We start from the raw sequence: 15,574 nt of genomic DNA, 5'->3' as shown, positions 1-15,574 counted from the left end.
AGGTATATTTGGGAATGGGGGTGGGAAATCCACATTTAACAGAGTGGAATTCTAGGCTCGATAGTCTCTAGGCCCAATTTAAACTCTGTTCCAGTGGTTTGGTGAAAATTATTGAGAAGAAAAAGAGAATACTGACCCAGTTGCCTACTAACCACAAGACAGTCTGGTGACATGAAATAGCCTGGCCCTGGAAGTGAGTCCTTGCCCACCACTTACAGCAGTGGAAAACTGGCTGAGTGTTACTTTCTTTATGCCTTAAGGAGAGCAATGCCTACCCTAGTTACCTTACAGTGTATTGTGAGAAGCAAATAAAATAAGGATAAAAGAGAGCTCTGGAAATTGCACAGTGCTCTACAGATAACAGGTACTACCCACTGCATGGTTCTCTGATCGCATAAAGTTGTGGGTGTACCAGGGGTGAAGTTAATTATAACTTAAAAGTGCTAAAAATAATCATTAAAGGGAAACTGAAGTTATTCATTTAGCAACATGTAAGTTGCTCTCCTTCAGACTTAGTTTTCCATATCCAGTCATTCTAGGAGACAAATCATTTTATTTGACTGTTCTTTATTAGTGAATATTAGACTAATTCTGGGAGGGAGCAGGTTTCATTTAACTCTCTGAGTTCTAATTATAAATGTGTATATCTCAATAAGTATTTATTGAGAGTCCAGTAGGTGCCAGGCTTCCTGCTCATTGTTGAGGATGCAGTGGCAAATCAGACACTCACTGTCCTGGAGCCAACACAGCTTGCAGGCTGGTGGGGGAAAGAAAGTACCAGTATTACAAGAGCAAAGAGTGTGTGAAAAGGAAACGGACTGTGTCATGAGGGCACATGACAGAGGGGACAAACCTATTCAGAGGATCAAAGAGGAACCAAAGTTTCTACAAAGACCTGAAAAATAGGTAGGAATATGTTGGTCAATGTTGAAATGGCAGAAGTGGGAAATAGATTTTAAAATGAAGAGTATTTTGGTGATGCAGAATAAAGAAATTTTCTGACAAAAGCAGCACATGTGTATTCATTTTGGAGTTAACCAAAGAAACTTACATATTTTGGTCTAGCAGTAAAATAACATTTCCATGTTATAAAAATTACTAATCATATAGGATGGGGTTAGATTTGGAGACAAAAATGTTTGTGGACTCCTGAAGAGCCGGTAAGTGGAAGAAATGAGGCCTCCGGGAAGAACCAAGAAGGCAGAGATGGCAGTCCCAGGTTGTGGCAATGCTGCCACCACCACTCCTCCCACAGTGGTTTAGCTGGGGCCACCCTCGCTCAGCCTCTGGTTTACAGCCTTCACTTAGAGGGTGAAATAGTGGATTCTGACCCCTAATCTTTGCCCATGATGGTCCAGTCATCATGCATACTCCCTAAAATATTCAGTCCTACAGAAGAGAATGAAGAGCTTCACATTATTTGCAGTGATCTTGCCATCAAAAAAGATGAGGACTTTATTCTCTTTCTTGCCTGAGAGAAGCACACATTGTTGGGAGAGGAGTGTTAATTACAATACTGGCGGATTTCCCAAAGTTCAGCAGGAAGTGCCGGCCTGAAGGTTAAGAGCCAACTCCTGATATACACTGCGTAGGGCCCTGATTCACCGGAGAGATTTTCCCTTGAGTCTTCCTTCTTAAAGTCCCTACTCCCTCCTGCTGAGTCCCCTGGATTGCTGATTTCATCTATTCCCAGAACAAACGTTTACTCATAAATTTAGATTCATCAGCCTTTCCGCTGTGATGAAATGGCTGATGAATCCTTGCATGATCAATGGAAAAAAATAACCTGGGAAAGCACAACTTTACTGTTTCTTCTCACATTGTTGATGGCCAAAGGAGCCTTTTATGCTCTTCCCTTCAGCTGAGTAAGGACTTTGTTTTTTCCTTCACAGATTATAATCTCTCCAAGCACTGTTGAATAAAGCTTGGTTTAATAAAATAGAATAATCTCTCTGGTACACTGAGCCAAAATCTAGAAAGGCAAGTTTCATAGAGGAGCTTTTACCAAAGTCTAGAACACTCTTTGAAATTGTATTTCATCATTGCTTTTTTGGAATAGCAGTTCTAATTCTGCTGTGGTCAACTTTTTCAGTGTCTTGCACATCGCTTTAGGTATGGTATGTTCTGGGTTACCTCAAACACACAGCAACTATAAACAATCCTTGATCTCTCTTCGGAGAAAAGTTTAGATTAGCCCCTGAGCATTCACAGCAAAGCTAAAGGCCATGTTAGTTCACAAATGTAACTTTTTTCCCCTCATTTGTGTTTTTTAACCCACTACTTCATTTTGTGGATGTTGGGAGAACAGTGGATAGATGAGTCATCAGCTGAAGTAGTGAAAGAAGTGGAACAGTCAGGCAATTGAGATCATAACTAACAAGTCAGGAAAAGCTACAGATCACTCTGCTAGCAGCAACCTACCATTCCCCCAACCCTGTGAGTGTTCATAAGAGTCTCATATAGGAAAATTTTGCAGGGGGCAAGCATAGGGAATTTAGTACATAAGGTCTTCACCTCCTCAAATTACATGTAGTAACAGTCAATAAATCCGACAAAGATCTGTTTCCCTTGGGACCACAAAGCAAAAATTAGGACAGTGAAATATATAAACAAATCATCACTTTCAATCTACTTCTAATAATCCATTTCTTTCATAACTTGTAGGAGTACAGTGGTTTTTGTTTAGTTTTGTTTTGTCTGGCAGGGGTCTAAATCTAGAAGTAGGATGGTTTTGAAGTAGAATAAATCTCAGTTCTATCCATGATTGAACTTAGTTGAGTTATTTTCCTTCTTTGAGCTTCCATTTCTTCATCTGTATTATTATGTCCATCTTACAAAGTTGTTCTAAAGGAATAACTAATATTTACATACAAAGTGCTTGGTATATTATAGATCTTCTATAAATAAGTTAGAAGTATTCTCTTTAGAACTGATTCTATTAATGACCTCTGTTCAAAATCCAGTAGACTGTTCCCAGTTCCTAATCTTCTTGAAGTTTCTTGGCCACTCCTTACTTCTGTAAATCTTGTCCTGCCTGGCTTGCAAGATACTGTACAAAGGTGGTTTTCCTTTGTAGCCAATCATTCTTTCCTAGTTTCTTTTTCACCTGAACTCTCCTCTTATTCCTCTGACATTGATCGTTCCTGGGCCCTTTGCTCTTTTCTCTCCTTTGCTGATTCTTATTGCTTTCCTTCATCCTCTACCTTAATGACTATCAGATACATGAGGCCTGAAAGCCAGTTCCGCACTTCTACTTAGACATCCTGTTGTCGACTTTAGTTCAGCTGGGTGCTCCTCAATACCACCTGCTCCTGGTCATCCAGAGCCAAATCTTACATACTGGTTTAAAATATAGACTCTCAAGCTATTCTGCCTGGGGGCAAATCCGACTGTACCACTTACTAGCTGTGTGACCCTGGACAAGTTAGTTAACTTTTCTGTGCATCAGTTTCATCAAGGGTAAAATTGAGATGTACCTCAAACTTATTGGATTAATAATACCCACTTCCCAGCATTTTTGTCCAAACTAAATACTGACACAGTGTAAAAGTAGTGTACATATTGTCTATTATTCTTTCTCTTTGTCCCTTATGGAGCCAGCACCTCATAGCCATTATCATAGCTTTAATCTTATCTCTTCAAGCCTCCAACTAGTCTCTCTACCCTTTAACTATGCCCTCTTCAATTCATACTACAGTCCTGTGGAATGATTTTCATAAAACATAATTTTCAAGAGTGCACTATGATGCTTTACCACCTATAATATCAAGTCCAAAATCCTCTGTCTGATATTCAAAGTTCTCCATTATCAGGCCCCAAACTACTTGTCAAAATTTCTTGCTTTCTACATACTTAATATAAGGAATTGAACCATTTCTCTGCAGGTCCCTAAAAAATTCCCATTCCTGCTTCCATGCCTTTGCTCAGACTGTTCCCCTTTCCCCTGCCTGAAAGTCTCTTTCTGCTTCTAAATTGTATTTTTAACAAGTCTATTGCAACAACCCAGCTTCCAGGAAAATCTTCTGATTCTCTCTACTTTAGCCTTTAAGGGCCTTCCTTTATTAAGAACTCCTACAGCATGTATATGACATACTACCTACCCTACCATTTTGCTATGCAAAGAAGACTGCCATTCATTCAGCTGTCAGATTCACCAGCGGTGTGCCAGCCACATATTTGGTACTCAAATTAACATCTGATGAATGAGTAAACAGAAGTGTAGTTGAGGATGAACTATAAATTGGGGTCTCAAGTACTAGGAAGAGAATGGAGGAGCTGTGTTTTTCATTTTTTCATAAAATCAACTTATAGAATATTTGTAAAATTTGTTGTGTTATAAAGTGCTACACAAATGCAAATTGCCTTCATTTTAGGAAGCATAACTGTAAATTTAAGTTAACAAGTACTGATCATATTTAAACTTGTTTAAACTCCTTATTCTCACCTTCAAATTAAACTGTATGAGGATTCACTTTTCTGTTCTTAATTGTGAGCTATAGCACCAGAACTGTAAGCTGAGAAAGACTGAAATCCAATCAGCAATGATCTGATAGTTATGACCCTTTCGCCTACCTGTTATCCATCATTTTCAACATTGTCTTAAGTTAGAACTTCTTCCATCCAGAAAAGGCTTTTTCTCTCTCTTTAAGAAGTGAAGCTTTAAAATAATTATCAGTATTTCATATTATGTCTTCTACCTCCTCTTACATCTCCACCATCTTGTTCTCTCTCTCTCTCTCTCTCTCTCTCTCTCTCTCTCTCTCATACACACACACACACACACACACACACATACACACACACACAAACACATCCTGCCTTTATTTTGAGACTGTATGAATTCTATTCTCTAATAGCATATCTTATTTTATACTCTGAGTGTTTAGCACTCGGGGTTTAGTGTTCATCCACTTCAATTTCTTGTAGCTGATTACTGACATATAATCACTTCCTCTGGCCAGCAAAAAAAAAAAGACCATATTCAGACCCTAAACTTAATAGCAAAGTTCTAAGAAGTGACAGTTTTTCTTTCTTTTGGAATCTTGGCATTTTCTCCACAAACAGAATAAGACGTTCAAATGGAAAACTAAGGAACCAATCGTCTTAGTCAGGGTTAATGTCACAATTTAAATGCTGACAATGTAGTCATTTCACTGCTTGCTACCTTCGGTAATATCCCTTTTTTCGGTGTTTTGCTAGAGGCAAATCAAGAGAATACACATATTTTCCATGTTAGAACAAGGGTTGAAATTCATTGGGAAGCTTCTACACTGAGCACTTTTCCTTAATGACTCTAACCTTTTGCTCTTGGCCTAATCCATACATGATTCAAGGGAAATGAAATGAATCCACAAGCCTGGGGTGGTACTGATAATCTTTTCATTGGAGATGGTTATGTTGGAGAAAGAGGATTCAATTAATTCAGTAAAAGTATTTTGATGCCTCTCACCACATAAAATGCAAAGCTTTTAAATATAACGAACTGCAAAACAAAAGTTATATTTATTGAAATTAAGATAGTTCCACTTTAGATATACTCATTGCAAACTATGCCAATCCACTGACTGAAGCATACCTCTCCCTCCCTCCCTATCGCTCGCTCTCAGTCTCTCTCATTAGCTCTCCAGCTATGCTGCTGCCCTAAGTTTGTACTCAGTCCACTTACTAAATAATCCAGAACTGAGGCTGAGAAGATTAGGACTGTAATTAAGAAGCTGCAGGAAAGGCACATCTTTGAGCACCAGAAAGAACCATAAGGAGAAAGATACCTCAGTAGAAAGATACCTAGAAGAAAGTAGGAAGGAAGAGAACAGGAAAATAATTTGAAAATGGAGACAATTTGTAGAGACGGCAACCTATGAAATAACTAAATTGATTCTGTGTGTGTATGTAAAATAAATCAAAATAAAAAATGTTAACAGTGTTTATAGGCAAATTTTTATTTTCTTCTTTCTACTTTTGCACTTTTAAATCATCTTTAGTAATAGTAAATCACACATACTTACTGAGCACCTACCATACACACACAGCTTTCTACGCCCCTAATATGGTTTAATTAAACCAAATCCTAACAATAGTCTCAAAGATACAGTAATCATGCCCTTTACATAGATGCAGACATTGAGCACAGAAAGCACCCAGGGTCCTGTAGCAACAGTCAGCTTAGACCATGACTGCATCCCGGAGCCTGAGCTCTTAAGCATCCTTCTCTGATGCCAACTCTTAATTCTGCTCCATTTTCATAATCAAATTTAAACAGTTACTTGAAGAGAGGGAATTAGAAAATAGTCTGGATACAAGAGACCAGTATAACAGGGAGTCTCTTACATGAAAATAAATGAGATGATGTCTAAATTCGGACTACTAAAGAAATTGTTTAAAGAGGAAATCTATAAGGTCCTTTAAGACAAAAACAATCTATTTAAATTATTTGTAAAATTCTAGGTGCTGACTATACTTAGCACTCACATTATAGGTAGGTCACAGGGAAGGCAGTACAGCACGGAAGCTAGAGGCATCTCTTTTTAAATGTCCTGTGGGAAAATGTAAAACAATTGACATGATGGAAATATAAACTAAATAATTAGGAAATGTTGGAAATACTATATATTTTTTTGCTTTTCTTTTTGATGATTTTTATTGATTATAAAAGACGCATATTACTAACAGATGTGAAGTAAACATTTATCATATTTTTTAAAGCTCATTCCATGGAAATACTATATTTAGATATCAACCAAAAATATAAGTTGTAAAGGAAGAGTCATTTTTAAACCAAACCAGATTTAAAAACTAAAAAGGGGATTGGTTCTCTGGAGGAACTCATCATGCACAAATTTCTAGCAGAAAAAAAAAAAAAACAGAAAAGTTTCTTAAAAGGCTGTAGGACAGACTTCAACTCAAGACTATTTGATGTGTATACTTCTCTCACAAAAAATTCCTGAAGAGAGAGAAATAATGTGTATAACCAGTGAGGAAACAGAAACCTCAGTGCAGTTTAGAAGAGAGAAAGCAGAAGCGATTGGAACAGAGGAGAAACTTTGTCCAGAAGGCTGCCCCCCCCACCCCGCTCTAGTGTGGGAGGGATTATTGAGCAAGGAAGAACAGGTTTTCTCAGCACAAAAAACTCTTAACACAGAGTCTTCAGCGTCTATGCTGCGCGACTACCCACAGGAACTGGATACAGCATTCACTTCCTAAACACAGTAGGAGTAAGTCTTTGGGGACCCTAGGACCAGACAGAGAAATAACCTGGTAAAATTCCTAGAACGTCAAACCAGCCAATGGAAAAAAAATTCATCCTAAAAGAACAGGAACATCCTCTAATGTGTCCAACCCTTCCTCGCCTTGCCCCCTTGAATCTCACTGGTACACACGCAAAGGAATCTCCCAGGTACCCTCAGCATGTGGGCCCTCCTTCCACTTAGGAGAACAGCTGCCCTGGAAAGAGTGAGCCCCACCCTGCTCCCAAACCCTGCCAGCTCTGAAAGGTGATGAATCGAACTCTTCATTTTTAATAGGTGGGCTAAGAATCACAGGATACTTAAGGTAATCTATCATGAATGAAAGAGAAGCCCCCAAACGAACAAAACAGTTGTTGATGAGGAAAATAACCAGGATACAGGAAACAAAAAGTTGCTAGTTTTCCTTGAGAATATCCTTGGTGAAGCAGTATTGATTTTACTAATCTCAAACTTTAGGTACAAACCTTTTTAATATGCTGTGGAACAAAGTGGAAAGTACACATAAAGAAAGCATTTCTACCGCACCCTGAAGAGCAACACTTGCCTCTAGGAAAAGCACCTCCCTGCTTTTTTTCATAGAACTCCATTTTTGCATGAAAGAATGAGAGACCAACAAACGATGTTTTCAGAATTGAGTGTTCGGCTGACATTTTCTCAAATAGAAAACAAGTGTGAGTCCATCACTTCGAGGAAAACACTGACACTTTTTGTTACCAATGATAACATTGGAGCTTTCAAGCAAAAATCAGAATTTTTGAAACTTGCATCCACCACTGTTGAAAACTTCCTAATCCTTAAATATTTTGATGAGCTTGATGGAGATATTAAGAGATGTGGGTTTTTTGTTAATGGATCATGAAACATGTTAGCACTTGGAAAATCAGAACAACTCAGTCAACCAATACTTCCAAATGTCAATGCATGGTGCTACAAAATCACGCACAGGTAAAATGTACCTTCAAAGTGCAAGACAGACCTAGGGATTTTAATCTAAGAGAATATAGAAAGTTCATTGTACAATTTCAGTTTCCACATTGCAACTAACTTTTAACAAACCATCACTTCTCAATTTTTGAGGCAGTATCAAAGAGTATTTACAATTATCTGAAAAGGCTATGAAGACATGTTTTCCTTTTCCAACTAACAGTGTGAAGCAGCATTTTCCTCACATAGTTCAACCAAAATAACATTTTGCAACAAAGTGAATAAAGCAGATGAGAATCCAGCCAGACATTAAAGAGAACTGTAAAAATGTAAAACAACTCTTCTCACTAAATTCTGCTTCAGAAAATTTATTTATTTTTAAAATGCCTTGTTAATATGCAATGGGTTTATAATTATTACTTTAATTGAGTCATAAATACATTTTTTAAATTTCTCATCTTTAATTTCTAATATGGTAAAATATATATACATACACATAAATATAAAATCCACACAAAACAAGCTTTGTATGGACTTCAACAATTTAAGAGTGTTAAAGGAATTCTGAGACCATGTGAGAACCATGTTCTAAAAAATCATTAAAGAAAAACAATGGAAAAAGACATACTGATCAATGAAACAAAACTAAACAAACATTGGAATGACAACATGACATGGGAAAAATAAGACCTTACATATCAGCAATTGTAATAAGTGAAAATAAGTTATCCCTACCTTTAAAAGACAGATATTTTCAAACAGAATTTTAAAAAGTAACCTATATTCTTTTTTAAGTACCCATGATACATAAAACTGACCCTATATCAGGCCATTAAGCAAGACCACCCATTTCAAAGAACTCTCTGATACAGACTAAATTTCCTGATCATACAAAGTTAAATTTTAAGTCAACAGCAAAAAAGATGGATTTTAAACACTGTATGTTTAGAAACCACAAAATACTCTTCCAAATAGTCATAGGTCAGAAATAGCTCTTAAGATAATTTTCTTAAAAATCAAAACTCAATGTTTTGTGGGATACAAATAAATCAGCACTTAGAGATAAATTTTATAGCTTTTAGTGCTTATATTAGAAATGAATATAAACTGAAAGTTAAAGAGCTAAGTTTACAACATTAGAAAACATAATAGCATTAACACAACAAAGAAGAAAGAAGTATACACTAAAGATAAAAACACGAATGAAGTAAAGACATGACAGAAAGGGCAACATAAGACAAAAGTCAGTTCTTCAAAATAACAAAACAAACTTGAGGATAACCAAATGTTAGAAAAGAAGACATAACTTCACATGCAGAACACATTAAAAGAAGAGACTCCTATGAATACCTTTATGCTAATATAGTTGAAAACTTAGACAAAATGGAAATACTTCTAAAAATATATAAGTAGTTCAAATTGATTCAACTACTTGGAAAGAGAAAAATGGCTGACTTTTACATTGGAGTAACCTGGTAGCTGCTACCTTAGCCAAGTGATGAAGGTTAACATCACTAGTACTGTCATGCACTCCCTGAGATGATGTGATCGGGACACATCCCCTTTGTGGTGTTCTTCCCAAAAACCCGTAACCCCAGGCTGATCATGAGAAAAACATCAGAGAAACCCAAATGAAGAGGCATTCTACTCAATACTTGACTATTGATGACTATCATATCAACTTGTTAAAACAAATAAGTATATGAGTAAATAAATAAGTAAATAAGGTTACTTACCAGAAAAAATAAATAAAAACAACTCATTATTGGAGGAAACACAGGGATTTGCCTTTATTTAGTAAATTTTCTTTAATATTACTTATGCAACTGAATATAAATAGAAAAAGGACCACCCAGATGATAGAGAAGTACTGGACTGAAGGAGTCAGCTTGGAGGGGCTAATAAGTTTGGGCATTTTCCTCTCTGCAGCATCCAGATTCTCAATCTCCTTTTCTCTGCTCCACACATAAAAGCTGCTCACAGCAACCTTTATCCAGTTCCCCACTCCAAAGCATGAGGCTTCTACTTTACACATGTCTCTCTTCACATGTATACGGAAAAGCTCCTTTTGATTCCTTTTAACAATAGATTTTTACTTTGTGAATCCTTCCAGCTTTGACTGAAAGGCCTACTTAAAAGAGAAATAAAACTAAAAAAAGCACCTCAGATTTTATGCAAAAAATTCCAAAACTACCTAGAGCTACAGATCTATGTTTGTAAGGAGTGCCAATGGCCTGAAGTACAACTTGTTTTTGTGTTTGTGAACGGAATCATAGTATGTATATGTTGAAAGAAGTCTTCATGATTATCCACTCCAAACTTCTCATTTTACAAACAGGGAAACTGAGGTCCAGAGCGATCATATCATTCCCCTAGGACTACACAGGTGTCTTTGTTAACATCAAAATGATTAAAGAACAAGCTGCTGACAGACACATACACTCCTGGCTAATGCGCAGTGCTTCGCAGACACATACACACGCCTCCATTTGGCGATCAAGCGAAAATTACACAGCTCTTCGGACAAAAGATTCTCTCTTCCACCCATACCCCTTCCTTTTATTTCTCCCTCAATTCTTGGAACAAATCTTTACTCAGTGCAACAGGCACTGATCTAGGTGCAGGGGACAGAGCATGACCCAGCAAAACAAAATCTCTGCTATTCATTCATTCATTCTTACAAGTAAGCTTATCACCAGAGCTTCCTCCAGAAGTGAACAAAAATCCAACCCCAGTGTTCATACTTTGGGGTCCTTTTTATGTAACAGATTCTGATCCTTAGATACATGAGGACGGGTATAAAGATGTAACATAAGATTGTAACATGGAAGGCATGTATTTTCATATACCGAGGCACTTCCATTAATAACTCAAAAAGTAAAGGAAAAAAATGATTTAAGGCATATTATCACGAAATTTCAAAAAACCAAGGAAATGGAGAGGATTTTAAAGCCTTCCAGACAGAAAAAAGTCATATGCAAAGGATCAGTCTGTTTGGAATTAGAAACAAATGAAGCAATGCCTCTGATTTTCTGGGAAAAAGTTAGTTTCAACTCAGAATTCCCTATCTAACCAAACTATCAATCAACTATGATGACAGAAAAAAGACATTTTTAAGATAAGCAAGGACAAGAAAACGTCACCTGAGACCCGCAGCCTGCGACACAGCAGCAGCGGGGGGTTTACCACGCGCATGACCCAACCTGAGCATGAAGGCTCCCGGACGCCCAGCCACCAACGCGCCGCGCGCCTGTGCGCCGTGGTCAGTGCTTGCGACCTGCCTGCCGCTGGCTGCGCACCTCCGTGCCGCCACTCACCACCCCGCTGGCGGCAGCCTTCCGCAGCTACGGGCTCTTTGGGGTCGCCTCGGCCTGGGCACTGTCGCCGGCTGGCTTGTGCACGGCTTGGTGGAGGACTGGGACTGGGGTGGAGGCAGCTGTTTGACCTCCCTCAGCAATGGCCTGTCCTTGACCCACCCCATGCCTGAGAACACAGGAGGGATGGCCACCAACCACTCCCCCACCCTAACCCAGGCCTGACCAGGCCCAGTGGCCCTGTCTGAGCAGCTCTGGTGATGGGCACCTGTCTCGCCTGAGAGTTTCAGCCCTGGGGAAGTTCATTCCGGATTCGCTGAGACTGAAAAATGACAACGGAACGTTGGGGGCAAAAGTGTTTATACTCAGCTTTATTCTCATGGTGGCAGGGTAACCATTAGAATCCTGTCCGCCTCAGAGCTAGTCTGCTTGCAGCAAACAGATCTTCCCCTCCAGGTCTCTCCCGCTGCCTCACACCCTGGGAGTACTGGGTGGAGTTCTTTATACAGAGTCAATAATAGCTCACTGCCCACACGTGTGCAAGCGTGCGTCTGTGAGCATTGCCCCTGCACAGTGGCAAGCCCACCAGGGTCAGGTGAGGATTCTGGCCATGGAAATTCCATTTTCTCTACAGCGCCCCCCTACTTTGCTGCAGTGGCAGCCCCTTCAACTTCCTGGACCGCTTCCCTCTTTGCCCACCTCTACTGAGGGTCCCAAGCCCTCAAGGGTACCTGGCCATGGTCTCAATTCAGAGGGTCCTAGTGGGAAGTGGAGCTTGGGGGTGGGAAAGGCCTGGAGGTATCTGAAGGGGAGCCAGCCTCAGGGAGCCCCAAAGGAGGAACCCCCAAATTTTAGGCACCCCAAGACCTCAGCTTCAGACCAGATATCTGCACTGGCACCTCACCCCACCACCATCCACCCCAAGTCCCCACCCCAGACCCGAGAGCAGCCCAGGACATGCTTTGCTTAGACAGCAGGGCTCCTGAGAGTGGCACCCTCCCAGGTGGCTGGCTTGCCTCTGGGAGAACTGGAGAGCCAGGCTGCCTGGACCTTGCTGAAGCGTCACACTGAGAGGCCAGGCCAGGCCAGGCACCCTGTGAAGCCCAGCCCAGGATTCAGTAACACAGACCTGGGGCCCTCTCTGCTGGACCATAGAGCTAATTGGCTTTGGCTCTTACATCTGAACTCTGACCTCTGGCTAACTTAGCTAGAGCACCAGAACTGAGTGTCCCAGACCTCTGACCATGACCCCTGATCTCTCATCCCTAGTCCGGGGCCTGGGCACCCCAAACTGAGACAGGGAGCCTCCTAGAAGCCAAGCAGGCCCTAACAGCCAAACCCATGGGCTGGTCCCCTCCTGGCCAGGACTGACTTGGCCCCTGGGCCAGCACTGCTTGCAAGGACAAGCCCCTTGATCTGAACCTGGAGCTAAAATGTGGGAAGGGTGGTTTCTCTTTCATTCTTTTTTTTTTTTATTGTGCTTCAGAGACACCAGAATCAACAACACTATTTTTTATTTTGGTGGGTAGAAATAAAATCTTCATCTGTATGGCAGGAAGTCAACAGATAATACCTAAAATGTAGAGCTCAAGAAATGTCAGTATTTATTATTGACACATATGGAGGTAAGTAAGAAGGGAAAGAGGTCAAAAAGTCCAACAGAGTTGCCTCTGGAGACCAGAATCCAGGGAGCAGAGTGGGTCTCAGGAAACCACTATTTTTCACAAACCTTTTTAGTATTGTTTGACATTTTAAGTTAAATTTCTTTGATAAAAATAAAATACATAGGTTAAGACAATACTACATGAGTGATAGGAATCATGTCTGCAGACCACAGGCAGCCCGTGATTGCCAGATTTCAGCCACTAAACTGCCAAGTTTCTGGCAAGAGAAGTAGGTGCGTGGGTGCTGGAATTTCCTGAGTAGATCGAGACTCCTACCTGCCCCCTTTCCATAGGCAAGGAGGCATGACGACTAAATTCAGATGATAGAGTCAGACAGACCACAGGGGTTCCAGTCTCAGCTCTGCTGCCTGTGAGCTCTGGGACCCGAGGCAAATTATTTAGCCTATCTGTGTCCCCATCTTCCCATCAACCCTCAGAGATGTGATTTGAGAAATAATTGAGTTAATATATGTAAAGTACTTAGACTAGTACCTATAGCACAATAAGCACTGTACCTACATTAGCTACTAACATTAACATTATTTTAATGTTCAATATTACTAAGCCATCTCTGGCAGACTAAAGTGGTCCCAATATCAGTCAGCTGGCAAGAGACAGCAGGAGTTTCTCCTGGGAGCCTCCCCTGAAGGAGACAGGACACTTTGGCTGGTGGCTTGGGTGCGATCCCCAGGTTTTCCTGGGCCATGCTACATACTTGATGCCGGAAATGTCTCCTGCCCCAGCCTCTTAACACTCTGCACGTGCTTCAGGGGGAAAAGGGGTTGTGTGTGAGAACACTTACTGCCTGTCATCAAAACCTGAAAATGCGGTGACCAACATAGGATATACCTTGGTTTTCAACAGTGGCTCTATAGGACAGAAAAAGGAGAAAGGGCAGGAGAGATCCTTTAGGTCCCCAGGACCCATTACACAGTATTATTCTCCTGACTGTGTTACAGCCAGGACTGAAACCTTGGCCTAAGTAAGCTGCTATATTCATGAACTTAAGGAAGCGACAGGATCCTGGGAGAGGGAAGGGGCAGAAAGGTAGCCTGAGGGGAGGGGAAGGCAGGGGATGCTGAACTGTTTAATTTCAATGTTAAAAGAGATTTTAACATTTTTAAACAAAGCTCATGAAGTAGCAAGAGTAATTACACATACCCCAACCAAATACATAAGAGCGTGTGTGTGCGTGTGTGTAGACAAGAGAGACAAAGGGAAAGAGGAAAGGAGGGAGAAGGGTGAGAAGGGTGGGACAGGGAAGAGCAAGGAGTGGAGGCAGAGAAGGTGGAGGAGAGAGAAGAGGAAGGGTTGGTAACGAGGTGGAGGAGGACAAAAATGGAACTTAAAGGTTGAGACTCTGTTAAATGTGAGCCACTCCCCACATCCTTCTGCTCAGCCATCTCTAGTAACAAGTCACTACCTCACAAAGCTGTTCATTCCCCTGAGGAAAAGCTGTCATCGGTAGGAAGCTTCTACTTTCTGGCAGTGGCTCAGGTGCACCCTGCACTCCCCCCAGCAGCTGCAGGCTAGCGACAGAGGCCCAGCTGCAGCTGCAGGCAGGCCTCCCACAGACTGCCCCCAGCCAGGGACTGCATTCAGCCCTGAGGCTCAGGCAGGTGCAGAACTCCTCTAGCACAGAGGACTCCCAAGGCTTTGGGAAGCTTCCTTAGACTACTGGGCAGGCAGGAGGCTTTCCTGCAATCTCCTCTCCTCTTCCACATTCAGGGTCAGAGTTTCCTCAGGGCCTGGGGCTCTCCCCACCCTGCCCAGCACCCTCTCTACACTCCCTCACAGGACCCTGGGATAAGGCATTCTTTTTATAAAGTCCTTGCTTGTTTCATCTCATCTTGGTGACTGCTTATTAGAGGATCTGAACTAATACATATATAAACTGAGCCCAAACCTTATGTATATTTTACCTATATTGACACAAAATCTCCTTTTCACCTATTGGTCCCAGTTCTATCTCCAGGAATTACTGCCTAAGGCTATTTTACTGTGGCCCCAATTTTTCTAGTGAGGTATCCATAAAGGCAATCATGAACTGTTGTGTGTGTGTGTGTGTGTGTGAGAGTGGGGCTGGAGTAAAGGGGATCATAAAATATGATAAACAAAAAAATAGTGCACAGGCATAACTGCTGATACAAAAGAGATCTGAAACTAATGATTTACTGGAAAATATAAATGGCAAAACTTGGCCTCAAGTAGAAAGCCTGAATAGACAAAGGAAGCATAAAAGACATTGTAAGGTTAGTCAAGGACCTTCACGAAGCCCAGGCAACCTTCAAGGAATAGTTAACTCCAACACTGTTTGAATTACTGCAGAGTGTAGTAAGACATGGAAAGTTTCCCAACTCATTCTATATCAGCTAGTATAACATGGATATCAAAACACAACAAAGATAGCATGCACCCACATAGACAC

The 15,574-nt window shown here is 40.7% G+C and overlaps 1 protein-coding gene across 6 annotated transcripts in view; it reads right to left on the bottom strand.

Moving 5' to 3' along the window:
• GRHL2 (grainyhead like transcription factor 2) overlaps positions 1-15,574 on the bottom strand; it is a 136,704-nt gene that overhangs the window by 103,638 nt on the left and 17,492 nt on the right. Inside the window, exon 1 of one of the 6 annotated variants that reach the window (XM_073229908.1) lies at positions 6,469-6,709. The exons of the other annotated variants lie outside the window; for them this stretch is intronic. Coding sequence (XP_073086009.1) covers positions 6,469-6,518 — 50 coding nt within the window. The 5' untranslated portion in view covers positions 6,519-6,709. Of the gene's footprint in view, positions 1-6,468; positions 6,710-15,574 lie in introns of those variants that run through there. 6 annotated transcript variants of the gene reach the window in all.

Source organism: Manis javanica, chromosome 2 (genome assembly GCF_040802235.1).
Source record: "Manis javanica isolate MJ-LG chromosome 2, MJ_LKY, whole genome shotgun sequence".
Taxonomy (NCBI): Eukaryota; Metazoa; Chordata; class Mammalia; order Pholidota; family Manidae; genus Manis; species Manis javanica.
This window is presented reverse-complemented; position numbering and strand designations above follow the sequence as displayed.